Here is a 23210-nt window from a genome sequence, read left to right on the forward strand (position 1 = left end):
TGGAACTGGAGTTCCAGGCTTCTTGCAAGTCCCCTTGTGGGTGCTGGGAATTGACCTGGGTCCTTTGCAAGAGGAACCAATGGTCCTAACCACAGAGCCGTCTCTCCAGATCCCGGGGCTTATTCGGAGAAGAGATCATCCCAATGCTCTGAGATTTCCATTTCTGATTCATTGTGTCTAATCTTGTTTCCTTTCACTTACCTTTATGACTTGGCTTTTCACACAACCTTGTATTTCCTGTCTCCCTTCAGCCAGCTGGGCTCTGAAGCAGCTGAAATGAGAAAAAGGCAGCAAGCCCAAAATGAAGGAACACAGGCTGTGTCTCAAGCAACTGGAAACCAGAGGCCCAACAACACCTGTTGCTTCTGCTGGTGCTGCTGTTGTAGCTGCTCCTGGTAAGTCCATACCACACCTGGTGTCAGCACACTTACCAAAGCTTCGTCCCACAGAAGCCTGGCAACCTGTTCGCCTTGCCCACCGTGTATGGAGACATTTCTGAAAACCGTCACTGACGTAAGACAAGCATCCCAGGAGCAAAATTAGCTCCCTTAGCACTGACATTAAAATGTTAGCAAGGTAAAGAACGGAAAATTGCTCATGTCATGCTTTTTCCTCTGTGCGTGCTTCTTAGGGATATGGGCAAAAATAAGATCACAGTTATAAGATTACCTACCTTACCTATTAGAGACAAAGAATATGATGTTTGTTGCAATTTAACCACTGACACATGCAGGGATATCTGCTTATTCTTTTTTCCCCCCTCTTCAAACCATAAAGAGAAGACAAGCTGGTCTCCAAGGTTCCTGTCTTGGGCTAAACGTCAGTGATTCGGGTCTCTTTCAAGGTTCAAGATTCACAAAGTGCAGTGAATGGGAAAATCAGTTCATTCAAAAATCTGAGAGTTCCATGGATTAGATAGCTCAAGATGAGACTAGACTCACTGGAACTTTTCATCGAATCCTACGCTTGGGGGTCTTTCAAGACCCCATTGTATAAGTAGAACTAGTAGGGTAGCAGTGGCTACTTGGTCTCCCTGGTCCATTTCAAAACCTGGCAGAAGACCCATGTGGTTGAACCATCCTCTACACGGCCTCCAATATTTCCTGATGTCCGCGGAGGTTGGCCTTTTGATATGGTCCCACTTCACCGTGGCCAGGGCAGAGGATGGAAGTGTGTCCTCGTAGTAGTGACGTGGTGGTCTTCTCTTGATGATGAACAAGTTGCAGCTGATCAAGAACTCTACAGGCTCAGAAAACCTCCAGGTATTGCAGTCATCAGGAAGGCTCAGACTGGTTATTTTTATAAGTATAAAATTTGCTCCCTAAGTGACGATTCTCTGTTAGGGAAAGTCATACACAATTAGCCTGCATTCAATTTCGGATGGAGGAAAGTGATTTCTAGATGGGGTTACTGTCTGCCATACCATAGTTACGTTTGTTTTTTTGTTTTTGTTATTTGTTTTTGTTTTCTCATCACTCCTACAGAGACTATTGAGTACAAGTCTTAACCCGTGAAACACCTAGTGAGAGTTCTTAAGTCAGACTGCCAGAGATGAAATTGTGACCAACTGCGTGACCGATAATAAGTTAGCTCATCTTTCTGGTCCTCACAAGCCTCATCTGTCAAATAACTAATGTGAACCCATACCTCATAAAGCTATAAAATGAAATGAGATGCTATGTGTGGTACGCTAAGAGGAGCATATGACACAGAGTGAGCATTTAATATGATTTAGCTCCCCGGGCAATGGGAAATTGCATTTTGGAATAATAAAATCTGCTCAAACAGTGTAGTGCAAAATTAAAAAAACAAAACAAAAAACAGCATGTTGGGCCAGTGAGATGGCTCAGCAGGCAAACGGTGCCGTATGAGCCCGGTGACCTCATTTTGACCCCTGGAACCAACATGGCGTAAGCAGGGAGGCCACCCTGAGGGGTTGTCTGCTGACTCCCCACCCCTGTCACAGCATGCTCATGCCTGCACACGCAAGAGCACACACACACACGTCATAATGAAAGCTTAGAAGCAGCATGTAGACACGACACAGAAATTATCCTAGGAAATCAAACTACTTTATTCTAAATTCTGTCTAAACATCAGAAATACGGTTACATGCTCTTAAAGGTGGGCTTCTACTTCTCATTAGCTATTTACCATGCTCTTGAGATAAGCTATTGTTTTGTTTGCCCGGTAAAATGTAGTTTTTAATTTTTTTAAATTTATCTTTATGTGTGTGGATATTTTGCCTGTATGTACACCTATGCACCATGTGCCTCCCTGGTACCCGGAAAGACCAAAAGAGGGTGTCAGATCTCTAGGGACTGGAGTTACAGATGGTTCTGAGGTGCCATGTGGGTGTTGGGAATTGAACCCAGCTCCCCGGGGAGAGCAGCAAGTGAGCTTAACCGCCAAGTCATCTCTCCAGCCCCTAGTTCTTCATTACTTTCACAATTAAAACACTCTACAATAGTCTTAAAGTTGGGCTGCACTCTGCTAGATGCCTAACAAATACAGACATTTGTGATTTTAACAACAGGGGCATAGTCTGAAAACTGTAAACATGGTCATTCATTTCTTCCTTTACATAACATCATACCTAAGCAAACCTAGACCATGCAGGTCAATCGCTCCATGTCTCTCCTTGAGGACTCCCTGGGCAGGAGACGGATGCTGTCGGTGTAGCTTTTGGGACTACTTTTATGAATGATATTATTTTTATTTTCGTGTGTGGGTGTTTTACCTATGTGTGTATGTCCATGCACTACATGCTTGCAATAACTGCCGAAGCCAGAAGAGGGCACCGGATCCCCTTGAACTAGAGTTATAGACGAGTGTGAGCCACTAAGGGGTGGCTGGGAGTTGAGCATGGATCCTCCAAAGAACAACCAGTGCTCTTAGCTCCCCATCCCTGTGACATTATACCTATTAGTGCACTCTACCAATAAAAAGCACAATATAGTAAATACAAAAACAGATACCAACTTTCAGTAGCAAGCGTGTACTTCACATAGCTACATGTGCTGTGTGTTCATATGACCTACGGGATACGTGATCGCCTACACCAGTGTCATCATAGATGAGGGGGGCAATGTGTTGCACCGCAACACAACAGTGCTTAAGTTGTTGCTAGGAGAGGGAACGTTAAGCTCCGTTATATTCAAGGACCACTGTTACCTAATGTCTGTCACTGATTGAAACATTCTTATGTGGTGTGTAACTACACTCCATGAAATTTGATTTCATTGCCTCGTAGACATCAATGTGACTATATGTGTTGAATAATCAAATACCCCAACTTGTTCATCAGCATCAAATTGTCACAAGACACAGACTAAGGCTCAAGAACCAAGTAGCTTTTAGAAACTGCATCAGCCTTTTGAATGACAGTGTTTTAGACACCCCCAAAGGTATGATGCCTTGCCTGGGTGCTCTGTTAGCTAGCCTGAAGCTAGAGTCTAGTTGTCAAAACTGCCCTTGTCTGCAGTGGATCACGACTGCCTAAGTCTAGGACTTAAAATTATAGTCTACATATTCACCAGGAATATAAGAGATGACAGATAGTTTCTCTTTTTTATGTGAAATTTTATTGTTTATATTCATTGTACAGAGTGATAGATGTTTTAGCATTAAGTGTACTTTGTATGTTCATCCCCTCGCCTTCCCTTTTCCTACCCCTCCCCCACCCCTTCTCCTATTCATGTCTCTAGATACAAGCAATTTAGGTTTTTCACAAAGCACAAAAATTCAATTGCCTTGCGCTATGGATTTTACTCATAATATTGTTCACATAATTTCAGATGAAAATGTCCTTTATACACAGAGGTTTTAGAATTTCATTATTTTTGTACTTTGAATTTAGGAAAGTAACATTTTTAAGGTTTTATTTATTTTTTTTTTGAGTGAGAAAGTTAAAAAAGAGAGAGAGAGAGAGATGGTCTTTAAATTTTCCAGGCTAGGTCAAAGGAGAAGAACAAAAAGCTCCATGAGAAAAATGTAATTTGGAGCCTAAAAAGCGTTAGGAATCAAAACATGGAACACTGTCACCATGGGTAGGGACTGCCGTGTGACTGCTTTCACTTCCTTTTAAGGAAATAAAGGGCTGAAAAACTAAATTTCTATGTCTAGGCATAAGTGTAAATGCTTCGTCATGGCTTCACAATATGGGCTTTTAAAATACTGTAGCATTTCTTTCAAATTTGCTTTTCTTGTCCATACTTCACTGGCAGCCGTCTCTCATCTAATAATTTACTCCTCCTCATAGAATTATCAGCATGTCATTGTAGAAAGGGGGAGCAGAGTGTGTTCCTGCTGGGTATCTCTGCAGTCTCCTCAAAGCCTGGAGTGGGACATCCTTCGTACTGACTGCTCTGAACTGTCGCCTTGTGAAAGAACCACGTCCTTCCCTAACACTGTCTCTTTCTTTTGTTCCCTCGTGTCCTCCATTTCAAGAAGAAATGTCAAGAAAGTGAGGTTTATACACTGTCTTATATGTGAGCCATGACTGCCCAAAGTACACTCCACAAAATCTGATGATGATGAGTGATGGTCAGTGTCTTAGTGAGTGTTTCGGTTACTGTGATAAAACACTATGACTAAAAGTAACTTGGGGAGGAAACTGTATTTCATCTTATACTTCTATGTAAAAGTCCATCGCTGAGAGAAATAAGAGCGGGGATTTAAGAAAGGGAGGGAATTGGGAAGGACGAAAGGGAGGGAATAAGAAAGGGAAGTGGGAGCTGATGTGGAAACCATGGAGGGGTGCTGCTTACTGGATTGCTCCTTATTGCTTGCTTCGCCTGGTTCCTTATGACACCTAAGACCGCCAGCCCAGGAGTGACACCTCCCACACTGGGCTGGACCCTCCCATGTCAAACATCAATCAGAGAAAATGCACTACAGGTTTGTCAATAGGTCAATCTGATGGGGACATTTTCTCGTTCGAGGCTTCCTCTTTCTAAATGGCACTAGTTTGTGTTAGGGTTAACCAGCACAGTCAGTCAGGTCATGGCTATAAGAAATAAGAACCTGGAAAATTCCTGGCTGAAGCCATCCTGAGCTCTTGTTTTCTGTTTTCCTTGGAATCACTCTTCCTCTGGCTATTTTGTGTATTAGACACAATATTGTGATTTGCAGATAAAATGTTCCCCACCGGCTTCTGTATTTGAACATTTGGTCACTTGCTGATGACGCCATTTTAGGAGACTGCATAATCTTTTTTTTAAAGGTTGGGCTCCTTGATGTAGACCTTTGAGGGCTATTGCACACCTGATTCAAGTCTACCTCTTTCTCTGCTTCCTGCATGTCCTTCCTTATAAAGGGAGCAGCCACCACAAGCTCCCATCTTCACAGAAGTTTCCCTGATATGATGAATTAATGTCCCTTGAAACTACTGGCCAAAATAAAAAACAAAACTATCTCCAGTAAAAAAAAAAAAAAAAAAAAAAAAAAAAAAAAAAGATGATGATAGAAATATATGTTTTAATTTCATAAGTTGGGAAGTCTACCCACTACAAAGGTAGGATTAGATGGTGGGCCTCTTGATATGTAGTTGATTGATTAGTCCCCATTAATATGAGACTTACAAACTTTTCATTCCCAGGCTTGTTACAAGACACTGATAAGTACAACTTTCCCAGTTGAACTCACAGTCTCCAATGCTACTTGGGGCATTGCTCACCAGATTTGGCCAGTGACACTAGATTCTTTACAGGAAAGATTGGTCACAGAATAAATTTAGTAAATTAACTAGTCCTTTGAAACTGAAGCTGTCTCTTTTTGAGACGCATTAGTTCCCAGAATTCCAAGACCGTGGGATAGACCTCACTAAGTAAATGTTGAGACCTTCATAAACATGCTTTCTGTTGTCCCTCCCTCCATTTTTAACAAGTACCACAGCCTCTGTAATTCAAAACAGTGCAAAAAGAATGTCCCATGTTTTCCTCTGATGCTGTCACCCTTGAGGTCCCTGCCAATGGAAATACTAAGATGCATGCTTTCAAAGCCAAAGGATATTTTTTGAAAAGGAAAACAGAAATCCGAGTCTGCACCATGGTGAAGAAAGCGCTCCCTATAAATGCTGAGACTCATAATACGCAAGCTGAATCATCTCATTAGAGACCGTGGTGAATAAGTGTCTCCTGTGTACCTGTCGCCCTCAGAGAGCTGATTCATCTCGCATGGAGCATAACCTATTCCTGTAAAATCATTTGCTCTGTGCAGAGTTTCAAAGCATTTGTAGCAGAATCATCAGGAACATAGCTTGCACTGAAGTCTGGGCTTAAAATGCCATCCCACATTGACATGGGGGGAATTTCCTGAATAGCTCCTGCCAGCCCATTACCAGGGACAGCGACATGAAGAAGGCCATTGAAGGTACAGGAAGGAGGAAAGTAGATGTGGTATGGAAAGGCAGTTTGCTCTGAGGACAGTCTCAAGTGTTACCCGAATCCTAGACCAATGGGCTTGTGAGATGGCTTAGTGGGTAAAGGCACCTGCCACCAAGCCAGAGGCCCTGAGTTCAATCCCCAGGTGGTAGAAGAAGAGAAAACACTACATACACATCATACAAGAGATGAATAAGTATTTAATAACATTTTTTGAAAGATTTATCTGTCAGATAGAAGAGGAGGAAGTTGTTCAGTCCAAAGATAAGATGATGCCTCCATAACCTCCCATGTGTTAGTTGTGGAAAGGATTTGAAATCTGTAGGGTAAGTTGGCATTAATGGTGACAGTCTGGAACCCATCAGGATTCAATGTCCAGGAGAGGAGAGCCATGCCTGGCCAGCAGGCTACAGGCTGAAAGCTCAGGACAGACCTACAATGAAAGGTCAGAGTGGAGAAGGTGCTCACAGGGCCTGAAGATAAGATCACCTAAGAGCTCTCACAAAGAACACAACCACAGCGTCTTATGATCTAGACAGTTTATGAGTTGTTGGTGAACTTTGTGAGGACCAGTTTTCTCCCTAAGGTGCTCAAGGAGGAGAAAGTCTGACAGAAAAAAAAAAAATCTGCTGATAGAGGGTAAAAAAAAAAAAAAAAAGTGAATCCTCTTTAAATGTTCAGAGACTCTGTGACCCTTTGAGAGTAAAATGTTAGTGTGAGGGAAATTAGATTTCCATGCTGTCCTGGAACTCGGTTTGTAAACCAGGCTGGCCCCAAAATCTATGAGATCTGCCTGCCTCTGCCTCCTGTGTGTGTGCGCGCGCGTGCGCCACCTACACCCAGCTCCTTTTTTTTTTTTTTTCTTTTTTTCTTAAAGTAAATTCCTCCATGGCCAAGACAACTGGAAATTCAATCCTCATTAAAATTCTTCATTCTTTCTTTAGGGCCTACCTAGCCTACTTTCTTTCATGGTTGACCTTTGCAATCTGCCTAATATTTTTAAGATATCATTCAAGCGTGTTTGCTTCCTTTCCTTGTTAGATAAAACATTGACTTTTGGTGAAAATAACATTTATGCTATAATTATCCTGCTGAAATAGCTCTGTGGTAAATGCTGTGGCAATCATACTGTCTTGATCCTGTTCCTGTTGTTGCGACAGTTAGTTTCAATTGTCAACTCAGTACAGTCTAGAATCACTTGGGGGAAGTGCTTGTAAGGGATTGCTTTAGTTATGTTAACTGGTATAGGAGGACAGTCCACCTTTCCCTGGACTTGGGGTTCTGGAATAAAAAGGAAAAAGCTAGCTAGAACACTTGCATGATTAACCCTTGCTCTTCTGTCTTGACTGTGGGTGTCATGTGACTAAGTACATCAAGTTTCTTCTACTTTGAGTTCCCAACAATGGTAGACAGAGCTCCTTCCTTCCTTAGGTTGCTTTGGTTTGGGTATTTCACTATAACCACAGGAAAGGAAACTAAGACAGTCACTGTGATAAAAAGCAAACCAACAAACAAAAAGAGACACCCACCAATAAAAGTAAGTTAGGAAAGACTTTTTTATTTTGGCTTATAGTTCAAAGGATGCTCCATTGCTTCAGGGAAGTCCGGGCAGTAGGGGCTAGAGGTAGCTGGTCCCATTGCATCTGTAGTCAGGAAGCAAAGGGGGAGTGATGCTGGCTTCCTGCTTTTATTCACTGGGGATCGGAGCCTAGGGAATGGTGCTGCCCACCTTTAGGATGGATCTTCCCATATGAATCAACCTAATTGAGAGAATCTCTCATAAGTGTCATGAGCATGACCAGAGGTTGACCTAATCTACACATTCCCTCACAGGCATTCATGGAGGGTAACTCTAGATGGTGTCAAATTCATAACTAATATTAATTATCACATACATCTTGTTTTTATGTCAAATATGATATATGAACATTCCTCTCATGGATGACACACTCTCTTGCCAAGTAGAAAGCAAATGCCTGCCTGTATTTTTTTATAAAAACATATATATTACATAAAAATATGGAAACATTCTAATGATTCATTCTTAAGCGACAATACAATGGTAGTTCCTTGTGTTTCATCCCGAATAGAAGCTGTCCTGTCACATTTAAAGATAACACACACACACACACACACACACACACAAAAAAAAAAAAAAAATCAAGATATTTTTCCCTTAAATAAAACTGACTTTCAGGACACAGCATGAGAAGACAAGTCAGCCTGGGTGTAGGCAGATCTGGCATGTCCCTTTTGTCACATGTAAACATGAAGCCGTTGACAGTTGAAGCCGTTGACAAGTCTCCTAATCTCTCTGAGCTTCAGTTTCTTCCTTAGTAAGATGTGGATTTAAGAACATAAGCAAACCTGTGTGCATGCACATACAAGTCCACATGTGTTGGGACCCTACATGTGAGCTCATGTGCATATATGAAGGCCAGAGGTTAGCCTCACTTGCCATCCTTCAAAAGCCATCTGCCTTGTTTATTGAAATACAACCTGTCACTGTGATCTGGTACTCAAAATTAAGGCTAGACTGGCAGGACAGTGAGCCACAGGGGTCCCCCCATCTCTGCCTCCCTAGCACTGGGATTACAGCTACAGTTTTATATGGGTCCCCAAGTCTGTATAGCAAGAGTTTTATTTCCGAACCATAGTGTAGGTAGAAGCCTTTTAGCCTACAGTCTTCACATGAATAACCCTTTTAGTTTTAAATTTTTTATTCATTTTACATACCAACCACAGTTCCCTCTCCCTCCCCTCCTCCTAATCCCCTCCACACCTCCTTCCCACTCCACCCCCATCCACTCCCCAGAAAGGGTAAGATCTCCATGGGGAGTCAATGCCTGGCATATCAAGTTGAGGCAGAACCAAGCCCCTCCCCCTCTGAGGCAAGGCTAAGCAAGGCATCCCACCATTAGGAATGGGCTCCAAAAAGCCAGTTCATGCACCAGGGATAGATCCTGGTCCCACTGCCAGAGGCCCCACAGATAGACCAAGACATACAAATGGTGGTGGTGCACACCCTTAATCCCAGGCAGATCTGTGAGTTCAAGGCCAGCCAATACAGAGCAAGTTCCAGTACTACACAGAGAACCCCTGTCGCAAGAAAAAAAGAAAATTATATATTATTATTATTACTATTACTATTATTGTTTAAAAAAAAAACATGGCCAGTTAGCTCAGTTGGTTAGAGTGTAGTGCTAACAAATAATCCTTAAGTAAAGTTATTCTAACTTCTGACCTCTTCACAAATGTCAGTGTGCAAGGAATTTACTGGCCATAGTAAGATTTGACCCTTGTGTGCTTGCCCATGTTCTCCTAAACATGTTGCAAGTTGATGTAACTGACACCATTTCTGCATTCTCTATTAATATACTTTTTCCTCTTGGGTTCTCCGACTAACCAGAATGTTCTCAAAGGGTGCACAGCACAGACAGAAAACCCTCAAAGCCTCAGAATTTCCCTACAGCTTAACATTGGTATTGTCAATCATATGTGCCCCCAAAGATGTTCCCCACTTCCATTCTACAGGAAAGCATGTGCTCAGCAACTGGGAAGTCCCAGTCAAGACATGAATGGGGAGTGAATAAGAGCCCCTGCCAACTATCAAACACATGTCTGTGTCGCGGTACATCTGCTGCTAGGGTTGTAAGCCCCCACCCACTGCAGTTTATGACGAGAACACTAACTAAATCACATGCCTGACCTCCGGTCTGATGAATACATTTAAAGAGTAGACTGATTACTCACGCGCCATTTCCAAGACAGTGTCTGCTCACTAAATGGGACTTGATTTGGCCTTCTGAACCCAAGGTACCTGTCTTTCTACAGAAGCATCCACCAACTTATAAGTTGCAAAGTAAATGACAGTGGTCTGTCTGAAAGAGAAGTTTAAATAGCTTTCCCGCCACTCTGAGGCTAGAAGAGCCTGATGGCTGGCTTGTATCTTACCTCATCACCTATATACCTGGCCCTGCGATTCTCTTCATTTGGAGGAAACACAGAGGTTTGCTCTTCATACTGAAGAGCAACTTGCATACTGAACATCAACTTGCACAATAGATCTAGATTTTAACCGTGTAGCTTCCAAAGCTAACAAGCTTGCCAGTGAACCTACAATACCTGTCTTGGGACCTTGCATGAAATTTAATAGAGAGTAGAAAGGACATTTTTTTAAAAATACAACCTGTCTTTAAAAGCACGCTTATATCTGGAGAGAAATCAAGAACAAAGAAATATAGAGTCAGACTGGAAACAAAAAATATATCTTTGTTTTCCAAATATTAAAACAAAGTAAATGTTTTTGTTTGTTTGTCTTTTTTTTTATGGTTTTCAAGACATGGCTTCACTACATAGCTTTGGCTCTTCTGGAACTTCCTTTGTAGACGAGGCTGGCCTAAAACTCACAGAAATCCACTTGCCTCTGCCTCCCGAGTGCTGGAATTAAAAACAGGCCACTATGCCTGGCATAAAGCAAATCTTTATGCCAAAGCTAAGATGAAATTGAAATGATGTAAGGAATCATACATACATACATATATTTACTTATATTTTAGCCACCTTTGTTAGCTAAAACCTTTTCTAAGTATATGTGAACATATGTGTATGCATACACTGTAAAATGACTTGTTATTGGAAGGCATACTGGCAATGTTAATAAGATTATGCCAGCATCATTTTGTTGATGTTGTTTGTTTTCAAGAAAGGGTTTCTCTCTGTAGCCTTGGCTGTCCTGGAACTCACTCTGAGACTGAGCTGGACTCGAACTCAGAGACTCACTTGCCTTTGCCTCCCAACTGAGTTCTGGGAGTAAAGGCATGCACCAGCATACCCAGAAATGCCGGCATCTTTTGAGATTAAAGTATTCCCAAATCAAGTGACTTTGGCCAGGGGGTATTCATTCTGAAAACCAAAAGAGGGATGTAATCTCAGGTTCGCACACAGCTCTTCCATCTTGATTAATACATCTACCAAAAATTATCAAACTCCTTGGAACAACAGAATCATCAAACTGTCTTACATGAAAAAAAAAATTTTTTCCTAAAAAAAAAAAAAAAAAAAAGGGTAGTTACACACAAAGATTTTCCAACTTTCTTCTGACTTAACTTTGCATTTCTAAAGGAAACACAGCCATCTAGTGGACGAAACTTTAATAGCATATTCTCTTACTCCAGGTGTTTAAACATGAACAAAAATAAGATATGACTGTAAAACGTTAGAGTCTTTGTAATGTGGCGGGGTTCTCATTGGTCAATCCTTTTGACACTGGGTCTACACAGTGTAGGCGGGCCTTGAATAAACTTGGTACATAGGTGCTGTTGACCTTCAACCTCTGGTTCCCCAGCCTCCACATCCCTAGTTTGGGACTGCCGGCATGGCACACTGAACTTGGTATTACGGGGTGCTGGGAATTGAATTCAGAGCTTCATGCCTGTTAAGCAATCATTCCACCCATTGGGCTACATCCTCAAACCTAGCAGTTTTGTTTTCTTTAACATTTCATTAAATATGCCAAAATCATACACGTATGTCACATGACAGTTCCAGACACAAATTTTAAACTATCTGTTCTTGACATGTTATATTGCAAACATGTGGACATGGAGATGTCTACATCCTCGTTTTGAAACTGACTCATCCCCCACCTGAATTTGAAGGCATCCTTGGCTACTTACTGTCTGACTTTGGTGTGTTCATGGTTTGCTATTGTTTCAGTGTGCTGTGTGATCTGGGGTGGGAGTGGGGGGTGGTTTGGGTAGAGACTGTAGTGTTGTTTGTGTCTGATGTGTGTGCTCTGTGTGCCTCGAGTTGTGGAGAAGGGCTCTTAGCACTCTGATAGCCTTTCTCTAATATCAGTGGATAACTGAATAGACTGCTTTTATAACTAAATGTGGACAGCTCTCATAAGACGAGGCAGTGGTCATGCTACAAGGCAAAGCTCACATGAGGCCAGAAGGTGGAGGATGCTGTCTGTCCCAGCCTGCTGTTGTTGGAGGCCATGTGGGAATCCAGCCTGGGCGACTGTGTCCTCGCAAATGAAATAGTGTTGGTTAGTAATCCCATCCCTATTCCCTGATGAGAGTGGTGCCTCTCTGGAGATATGTTGTCACAATGGACTAAATGTGTGTGCTTTTCTGATTCCTCACTGCATTTTGCATTACATGTTTGTGGTCCTCTGCAGTCCCGGCGTCACCATGGCAACTGCAAAGGTTTCATGATATTTACCACTTTCTTCAAGCACTGTTTCTAAGGACTGATTATTTTCTTACAACGGTTGACTGCCTTCCAAAATGGGAGTGCAGTCCATTTCTGATAACGCGCAAGGAAAGCCACCGCCAGCTTCAGGTGTTTCTCTCCCCTCACAATTCACACTGCTCTTTCCAAGCAATCCACCATCTGTAGACAGGGCCTGCTTTTCTTATATTCTGAAATGTCCTAGACATATTTCTTCCCTTATCGAGGTCACCAGGCCTGAGAATTTCTAGTGAGTCTCCGTTGCTTTGGTAGCCATAGCCTGAGTTGTTGATGTTTTACCTCCTGAAAGTATGTATGCTTTGATGGAGATTCCCACCATAAGCACTGGGGTTGTGTCTCATTCTCTTTGTTTCTTAGATAAGAAGATAGCAATGGTAATTTAAAATGGTACCTACCTGGGGGCTGGAGAGATAGCTCAGAGGTTAAGAAAACTAGCTTGCCTTCCAGAGGTCCTGAGATCAATTCCCAGCAACCACGCGATGGCTCACAACCATCTGTAATGAAATCTGGTGCCCTCTTCTGGCTTGCAGGGATACATGCAGGCAGAACACACACACACACACACACACACACACACACACACACACACACACACAATCTTAAACTTAAAAAAAGTCATCTATCTGAAAGTGAAGGAAAAAGCCCCACACACTTAAGGAGTGAACAGCTGATTCTGACTTACACTGCAATATCCTAGAGTAGTCCCACCTGCAATCAAGTTGAGTCTCCCTACACTATCTAATATGATCAATACAGCCCCCTATAGGCATGCCCAGGGGCCCATCTCCCAGGTGATTCTAGAGTCTGTCAAATCGAATTAACACACATCTTCTTGAGAATTCACAACTCTTATGTTTGGTGCTCTCCCTTCTTACTCCTTCAAACACGCAGAAGACTGAGAAGTTTAGAGTGATTATGAGCCTAATTTATTACTTTAGAAATCAGCCCCACACCCAGGAATCTTTAGAACAGAACTGAGTAAAAATGAGAGATGTGTCAGGGTCAGGACAGCCAGCCAGACCGGCATCATTGTCTCATTGCAATCTCTAGGTGACATTTGTGGTGCTTCTCCCTCCCTCTCTCTCTCTCTGTGGGGGGTGCACATATAAGTTCATGTGTGTATATGCATGTCTGCATGAGGGAGCACACACATGCACAGACTTGTAGAAGCCCAAGATAAATGTCAGAAATCTACTTTCCAACTTACTCTCTGAGACAGAGTCTCCCAGGCAAGCCCAGAACTCACCCATTTGGCTAGTTTACCTAGCCCTGTCTCTGGGAATGCTTTCCTATTTTCCTAGGGCACTGGAGTTAATTATTTTTTTATTGAAGGCTAAGACTGTGCCTAGTATTAAATTGAGAATGGCATCCGTGGTGAACAGTTAAGCATTTACTCAATGTCTGTCATAACTAGTTTTAGCCCAAATGTTTTAGTCCATATTTTACCATCTGTAGACATGAGAGGTGTAAACACAATCCAGTCTTTTATTCTGATGGCTCTAATATGGTAGCATTTGAGATGTTTGTAAACATCACAGGAACAGACACAAGAGCCAGGATTTATGCTCAGAGGCGGTTTATGATTCACGCACATGGACTCCAGATAGGTTGCTCTACAGCAGATGAACAGAGGGAAGACGTTTCTAAGATGTTGCATAAAGTGAGCGGTGACCTGGGTTTTGAATGGTACGGTCTCTTGCACGCTGTGTGGAAACGAGTGACTTCCTATCTCAATAAGAGCTTTTGTAAACGTCACAAAAGGTCCACGTTTGACGTATGTGGGGGAAATTTGAGAGAATAATGTCAGTGATGTGTCTCACCCAAACACACACTCAAATTCCAGAGAAACACCTTCACTCAAAGAATAAGTGACGAATGTCATCCATGACACAGGCCATACCTAAAGGGGTTGCAGGTATCATAGGCTGCAGCTTCCTAGGCTGCCGTGGACATCGAGCACGTCCGTAGTGCCAACACGCCCACACTAAATTGGATACCACTGCTTTCTCTGAGTCCCTCTCCCCTGGCTGTATGCACTGAAGCAAAGCCAGCTAGTCCTTGGACTGTTGCCTCTTGGAACCAGACAGCTTTCCAGAGTCTTTGGACTCTACCGCTTTTCTCAGAGGTTTACATTCTCCAGCGGCTGTATACCAGCAAGCTTGCCACTGCATTCTCCAGGGTGGCTCAGTAACAACAAGCTTGTCACTGCTCCCAAAACTGGGAGAAGAAAAAAATGTACTGTGCCCTTTATTAAGTTTATTTTTTTTTCTTCAACGTTGATGGTTCTTTTAATTAAAGAATCCTTCCCAAGGTCAATTAGTCTCTTCTCTCCAAAGGATGTACCTTTGCCAATTAATCTTCCTACCCAGTCAGACTCAAAGGTAGCTTGGCCTCACCAGTAGGAACCTGAATTCATTCATTCATTCTTTCTTTCTTTCTTTCGTTTGTTTTTTGTCTTTCAAGACAGGGTTTCACTGTGTATCCCTGGCTGTCCTGGAACTCACATTGTAGACCAGGCTATGGTCGAACTCAGAGATCCGCCTGCCTCTGCCTCCAGAGTGCTGGGATTAAAGGTGTGCGCCACCACCATCCTGTGGAACCTGGATTCTTTAGAGTCTTCTCTATGCTGCGTTCTCTCCATCTTTTCCTCCCACAACCTGAGAGTCAAGAATATACTCATGGGACACCATCTCTCAGTTTCGCTAGCCAGACTTTCTAGGCTGGGAAGAACTACTCATGGGTACCTCCCTATTGCAGTTTAATAAGGATCAGGATAAACGAATAGGCCGAATAGATGTTTATTCAGGGAGAAATAACTTACAACCTAGACAGATTAACACCAGTAGGCTCCACTGGATGCTCTCTGCCAGTTAAGAGCACGTTCCCTGGCTCCTCCTCAGACCTCCTTCCACAGGTCACTTCCGCTCATGGCTCCACCCCCCAATGGGCGTGGCCAGCGCCACAGAAGGAGACGAAGTAAATATCCCACTACATCTCCCTGCGTCCAAAGTCTTCCTTTCTACCACAGCCATATTTAACGGTTCCTGATGACTGTGCCTAACAGAGGGCCTGGTGTATTCAGTAGCACCCAGTAAAAACACAGGGTTCCAGGGCTCAAACTCTAACCACACCACGCAGCTGGTGCTCTGCTTTCGATCAACATAGCAGAGCACTCTGACCCCCTACTTTCCTTTACAGTGGGGGTAAGAACAGTCAACACAAAAGGGAAAAGTGTCATTAAAGATAACTTCCATCACCTCTGGTAGTGAATGAATGAATGAGCCAATGAAAGAGATGCTACCCAGGGAGGAGGGGGGCTTCACTTGCTTCTGATGGGTTCCCACGAAGCCTGACGTCTTCTGGACAGAAGTATCGGGTGTTTAACTCAGGAGCTTGGGTTTCTATGGAGGAAGGACCACTTACTGAGTTATTCTTCCACCCTCTCTCTCATCAGGTGGGAGCTTTCACCAACTGAGCCCTGGAGCCATCCCACCTTCCCTTGACTTCTGCTGGCCACCCCACAGCCTCTCGTTTCCCCTTGACCCTGGTCTCTACCACAAGGCACCATTAAGCTGACGTTTGCCTTAATTTAGCAATTCATCCTGTTCTAATAGAACTCACTGGGCTTTCCGAGCCCCCAGCATCTCATTCTGTGTCACAGTGACTCAGAGCCTTCTCCTCCGGCTTCAGCTTCATTCCTATTGCCTTGATAGTACACGGACAGAAGCAGAGTATTGGAGAAAGCTTAGTTTAATGCACAGTTCAAGGTGGGGAGTTCCAGTCAGCAGAAGCATGAATTAACTGTCTTGTCACACCCATAGTAAGGAAACAGAGGGGCTGAATGCAAACATGTGTAGAAGGTCTGGCTCAAGAGTGGCCCCACCCACAGTTAAAGTTAGTCCTACCATATGAACGAACATAAGCAAGGTGTTTCCCCCATAGGCATGGTCAGAGTCCATCTCCCAGATGGTTCTGGATCCTGTCAAGGTGACGATGGAAAATGACTATCACACCCATCCAGTGGTCTCCTGCTCCACAACCTCGCTATTGCTTCCTTGACTCTCGCAAGACAGGGAGATTGAGGACGTAGAACCCCATCTGGTTGCTCAAAACTTTAGTGACTGGAGGAATGGTGGTATTGATGACAAAAATATGGCTTGAATGGAAGGATGGTTAAAAAGGTATCTGAGTGTGTAATGGCTTCTGATATGTTCTATCTTCTTAGCTACTAATAGGGAGAAAATAAATGAGAAAAACCGAACAGAACTAAGCAAAAATCAAAATGACTCTCCACTTTTAAAGGTAACACAACAATATGTCAAATATTAAAGCATGTCCAGTGTTGAGGTTGTAAAGGTACACTTATGTAAAAGAACTTAAGTAATTTAAGTTATGTGATAATGAAGTCAGAATAGCCAGTGATATCCATGTGTGGGTTCTGATTTATTTTATGATTTTTTAAGTTGATGTAGACTTACCAACTCTCACTCTCCATCACCATCTAAACATGCTATTCCTCTTTCTGTATTTTAAATAACCCCACATGGTTGACAATAAAATCTGCTGTGATCTGTTTCTCTTGTGAAATTGATCATTTCCTTTGCCTCTTTGTAACTTCCTTGACGGAGTGTGTTACTTTACAGCCTCACGGTCAGGAATGAGGAAAGAGGAGACTCTGCGGGGAGACCCCCACACGCCACAAAAATGGAGAGCATCCAGGTCCTAGAGGAGTGGTGAGTGTGATGGCCGGGTTGGAGTCATTTCTGTGTTTAATGGCACTTCTGTCCACCCTGTGCCCAAGCATCATCTCTTATGTGTTTAAGGAATGGACAGCAGCTAACCCTGCAAGATCTTACTCATTATTGCAATTGACCAGGTTTCCTATTCACTATGTTACAAGGCCAAGCATTATCTTTCTCTGTTAGTTCAATAAAGATTATTGCAGGAGTTATCGCAGAAAGTGCCTTGATTTTACTACTTTTGGCTGGAACTATTTTAAAATTTGTATTCACTTTACAAGAATCTGAACACCACATAAACACACATGCACACATATACACAAATGTACACATGCATACATAACATCTGCATATACACACACACTGGATTACCAAAATCAACCAGTAAAAACACCCAGCTAGCCAGCTCCTAGTTTTATAGCCACCAGAACAGATTTTAACCAAATCTTTCTAAAACAAGAAATTAAAGGAAGAAACCTAAGTCAACGGTTCACATAATTATAAAGCCCCCCCTTTCTTGTTTTTTATAGAAGTTTTAGTATTTCACCATGATGGTAAACAGCCGTACATTTAATTTTTTTTATTGAGAGTAAGTATGTGTTGTGTGTGTGTGTGTGTGTGTGTGTGTGTGTGTGTGTATACACATGTGTGCAGGTGTGCTCTCCCATGTGTGGATGTGTAGATGTTAGACGTGCACATCAAGTGATCTCGTGTATCACTTTTCCTACGCGTGCGCACACACACACACACCCTTCTGAAGCATGGTCTCTCACTGAACCTGGAGAGCAATTTGCTAAACTTATTTGCTTGTGAGTCTTTGGCGTCTGGCTATGTCCACCCCTAACCCGAGCACTGAGGTGTGGAGCACACCACCTAACCTGGCTCTTACGTGGGTACTAGGGATTCAAATTCAGGTTCTGAGGCATAGAAAGCCCTTTGCCTACCGAGCCGATCTCCACAGTCCCGAATTTAACATTGTAAATGGATAAAGGGCTTCAGATATTATGGGACAGCTGCAAATCTACTTAATATACCTGGGTAAAAGAAAAATTAAGAAAGCCAAAAGCCAAGATTCTGGATCATCTTAGAAATAAAAAGAAATCTGCAAGCTTTGTGCTTCTCCTTCTTTGGTGTGAGGGCAAATAGATGTGACTAGGGCAATGAAATAGTGACCCTTATTATATATGGCTGTCCAGAAAATCCTTCATCCTGTTCTAAAAATCCTCTGCTTCCCAAGGAATACTTTGAACACTGGGGGATATTTTTTGACAAGTGCACAAAACATATTCTTATTTTAGACTGTGTAAATAATAAGGTACGCATACTGAAGATGGAAAATCCACTCCTTCTTATGGTTAGACAGCACAAATAAGGTAGAAAGAAAAAGTATTATTCGCAGAATGTTCCTGTCCATTCACAACACATTTCTGGGAAGCATCACCACTTGAGGGATTCTTTAGGGCTGTCTGACAGCTATGGGCTTGTGGTATATAGCTCCTTACTGTTCTAACCCTCAGCTCCCATCTGGTCATTTGTGACTCTGGACTGCTAACACTCCCTCAGATGGCTTGCCAGATCCATCCAGGAGGAATAGCGGGACGGGACCATTAGAGGGCAGCAAGTGACAAAGGCTTTCAACCCCCGAGCTCCTCCCTCGGCTGGTGTGGAAGTTGCTTCTAATGGGCTTCGGTTTCTGTGTCTGCAGCCAAAACCCCACTGCCGACGAGGTCTTGTCCTGGTCTCAGAATTTTGACAAGATGATGAAGGCTCCTGCAGGAAGAAACCTTTTCCGAGAGTTCCTCCGAACAGAGTACAGCGAGGAGAACCTCCTCTTCTGGCTAGCCTGCGAAGACTTAAAGAAAGAGCAGAACAAAAAGCTGGTCGAGGAAAAGGCCAGGATGATATATGAAGACTACATTTCCATACTGTCGCCGAAAGAGGTAAGGGTCTAGAGAACACCGAGGTGGGATTTCTGAGACCAGTGCGACTCTACGGGGCCCACTCTCAAGGCCATTAATGCCTAGATTTCTACGGGTAGTTTAATAAGCGTTCCATTCAGTGTCTCCCCTACCCCACCCCCAGACACCTTGAAGGCCAGGTCTGCCCACTGTGCTTTGATCATTCACCTTCAGCCAAATGGTATGTGTTTTCTAGATCTGATACCCCTCAGGGGCAAGTTGCTATGTTTTAAAGCCGGTGGCCCTTTTAAAACCATGATGCTAGGACCATGTGCCTGAGAGTCCCCTGGGCCATTTGTCTAAAAAGGCTATCGCCCATTGAAGCATGCCCAGGAGACAGAGAGAGAGAGAGAGAGAGAGAGAGAGAGAGAGAGAGAACACGTGCACATGTATTTAGAATCATCTTCAGCTGCCCCTTTACTTTCTTCATTGCTGTTAATGTTCAAAAATTAGAAGGTAGGTTTTATTTGTCTTAAGATAACTAATGTGACACCAAAAAGTAATCGTTACACTGGATTTCACTTCACTGTTAAAGAAGTAAATGAACCTCTCTCCTTGGACACAGATCTTCAGTTTTCTTCTCCACTGAAACAAAAAATTCTCTCAAGTTTAAAAGTAAGAGCAAACCTGTGTGTGTGTGTGTGTGTGTGTGTGTGTGTGTGTGTGTGTGTGTGTGTTTGGCAGGATGTCACCCAACAATGACATTCCAGAATAAAATGAGCCCGTTTAAACTCCAATGCCAATATTTTTTTATTGAGTAGACCAACAAAGAAGATTGTGGGGTCCAGCTAAGAGGTGGCTAAGTTTCTCTATGCATAAACCAGTTAGGGTCAAACCAACCAGACTAATTGCTGATCTCCGAATCCAGCAAGCCCTTTGGAGTATCCGTCAGTCTAACACACCTGTCTGCTAAATTCAGGAACTTGATGAGATCTGCTTAAGCTCATTCCCAGATCACTGCAGACATGCAGACAGCACATGGCCCTGCCTGTGGAGGAGAAAGGCGGCCAGCATCAAGATGGCTGCCATACAATGCTTACGCCAAGGCATTTCAGTATAAACACAAAAGGCCGTGTGTGTTGAGAGGCAGTCAGCCCTGCACTGCAACACCCTGATCACAGCTGAAAGCAATCAACAATCAACACTCTGGGCTATTGTTGTTGGTTGTTTTTTGATTGTGCTTCCCCCCCCCCCCCGTTTTTTGTTTTGTTTTGTTTTTTTTTGAGACAGGTTTCACTGTGTCCTGGAAGCACTCTGTTGACCAGGCTGGCCTCCAGCTCACAAAGATTCCCCTGCCTCTGCCTCCCTGAGTGCTGGGATTAAAGGCGTGTGCCACTGCCACCCTGCCCTGGGTGATTGTTTTGCCTCCTGTAGGATTTTCCTTTTCTCCTCCTCCTTTGGCAGGGCTGGGGGTTGAAGCCTCCTACGTTTGTGTGTTTTTTCCTAATGTGAGCTTTCAGTACAGATCGTTCAATCTATTCCCCTAACCATGGCCTTGGTGCTATTTATCTGTTCCTACTTTCCTAATATGTCCTTTGTGCCCCAGGTTAATTGTCCAGTAAGAAGGGCATGTGAAGAATTACTGGATTTTTATCTATTTATTTTTACTGAATTTAATTTCTGTATACTTTTAAAGCAACAGTGCATTGCTAATTTTGGTAAGTATCCTGGATTCCCAAGATTCTTTTATTAAATATTATGTTTCATTATCCTAGTTTCTGTTTGGTAGAGATCTTAGAAAGCCGTTTCCTAGATGGTACCACATGGCTAGGACTATAGATCGACCTCTGTTTCTGCTTACTTTTCCGTGGTCTGTGCGTTCCCGCCCTTGACGTGGTGAGACCCATCGGAATATGAAACAAATGAGTACCATAAACATGTGTGCTGATTTTGGTAGGAGAACTCCTTTCTGCCTTCAGAATTGTGCCCAATTGTGCCCAAGGGAGTCACCCTTGAGGTCACAGGAAAGGAAGGGGGTGAATAGCAGTCTGAGTATTCTCTGGCAATCGATAATGCATGGAGATCGTGAACACAAAGAAGCCAAGATAGCTGTCAACTAAATTTTTTCTCTTTCTTTTTTTCTTTTTTTCTTTTTGCTGTTGTTTAATTCAGCATTCGAAGGGGGGGGGGATATCACACATTCTTAGTTAGCCTTTGAAAACGCCAATCTCTGGGGTTGTGGGTGTCAGTCTTAATAGATGAAGTCTCTCTGAAAAGTCGCTCGCAAACCACACAGACATGTCTGTGCCTGTTCCATTTTAGGTCAGCCTGGATTCTCGAGTTAGGGAGGTGATCAACAGGAACCTGCTGGACCCTAGCCCTCACATGTATGAAGATGCCCAGCTTCAGATCTACACTCTGATGCACAGGGATTCTTTCCCGAGATTCTTGAACTCGCAGATCTATAAAGCTTTTGTTGAAAGTACTGCCACCTCTTCTTCTGAATCTTAGTTTTCATTTGAAAGGCCAAAACCAAAATCGTTTCAGAGGGCTGGGACAGGAAATATAAGTAGTTACATGGCATCAGACATTGAGTTCCTGGAGAATTACTACAGGTGGGCACCCTTGGGCTGCTGGCGAGAGAGTCGTGAAGGCCCTTGTCTCCATTTTTTTATCGAGTTTATCCATGATTCTGTTTGGGGAAAAGCCTGTATAAGAGTTGCCAAATTACGTTTGTCTGATTTAACACTTGTTCTACTTGCGAGCAACCTGTGTTCCTAGTCCTCTGAACAGACTCCTAGTGCATCTCCAGAGGCCGCATGTGCAAAGTACAACTGCTTTGTCTGCCCCTTAGTTGTACTATTTAATCAGTAGCATAACTTATATCTGTATTTAAGGACTTTTGTGCAATATGGTCTCTTAGAAACAATTGCCAACAGATTGGCTGTGGTTTGCATTTTTAAGCATAATCTGATACAAAAAAAAAAAAAAAAAGGCTATTTTAGTCATGTAACTGTGATATTTAACCATGCTACATACCATGTTTAGTACGTGGACTTTGAAGCCAATTTTTCTGACCATGAAAAGAAAAAGTAGCTGTTTATCTCTGCCTGTTGACAGACCTTAGTTTGAGGTCCCTCTGGTTGTTCACTGCCCAAACTCTGGCATTTTCATCACAGAAGAGTTTGCTACGTTTAAAAAAAAAAAAAACCCAAAAAAATGATAAGAAAAGTTTTTTTAAAAAGCACAAAAACAATCTGAAGATATCCCATCTCGTTGAAAATTCCAAGAGTGATTTTCTTTTTTTAGGTAAAAAGAAGAAACGAGTCTATGTATATATCAAATGTCCAACAATGTCATTAACTTATTAAAGAATGACTTTCCAGTTCTAAAATAGTTGTGTAAACAATATGCTTGGGTATGTAAAGAAAAAGATTTCGTAAGAATGCCTACACGTAGCACTGAAAAAAAAAAAAAAACACCTTGAGGGATTGCACCTGGCGCGTATAATCCCGTGAAAAGCTTAAGATTTTCCTAAGCAACATTTTACAAGGAGTTATGAAGATGAAACTCTTCGATGTCAGACCTTAACTGTTTTCATGTAGTATCTCAAGAAGGACTTGTTTTAACATTGTTCAAAACAATCAGCCCTCAGCCACAAATAGAAGGCAATGCTCAAACCATTTAGCTGCCAATATTACTTTTTGTAATTCCATCAACTTTTACATGAAATACTCACCTGACCTTGGCATGAATCTCTGACCTTCAGAACAGTGTTGTTTTGTGCAAAAACCAAAATTACAATCATCACATCGATATCAAGGTCTTATCTTTCAGTATCAATATCCCCAAGACTATTTTTTTAATCTTAAATTCAATGAATATAATGTTGAGTAATCTAAAAAGAAAATGGAAGAGTTAAAGAGATTTAT

At 42.6% G+C, this 23210-nt stretch overlaps 1 protein-coding gene across 2 annotated transcripts; it reads left to right on the forward strand.

Moving 5' to 3' along the window:
- The first annotated feature begins 258 nt into the window (after positions 1–258).
- Rgs17 (regulator of G protein signaling 17) lies at positions 259–23188 on the forward strand. Of its 2 annotated transcripts, XM_051206077.1 has the most exons (5): positions 278–395; positions 16867–16943; positions 17285–17374; positions 19086–19320; positions 21601–23188. In XM_051206077.1, the coding sequence occupies exons 3-5, from the start codon at positions 17346–17348 to the stop codon at positions 21787–21789; spliced, it is 453 nt and encodes a 150-aa protein (XP_051062034.1). In that variant the 5' UTR covers positions 278–395; positions 16867–16943; positions 17285–17345; the 3' UTR covers positions 21790–23188. The 2 variants fall into 2 exon arrangements, with proteins under 2 accessions (XP_051062033.1, XP_051062034.1); XM_051206076.1 differs by lacking the exon at positions 16867–16943 and having other exon boundaries at positions 259–395.
- The last annotated feature ends 22 nt before the right edge of the window (positions 23189–23210 follow it).

This window comes from Phodopus roborovskii, unplaced genomic scaffold (genome assembly GCF_943737965.1).
Source record: "Phodopus roborovskii unplaced genomic scaffold, PHOROB, whole genome shotgun sequence".
NCBI classification, from domain to species: domain Eukaryota; kingdom Metazoa; phylum Chordata; class Mammalia; order Rodentia; family Cricetidae; genus Phodopus; species Phodopus roborovskii.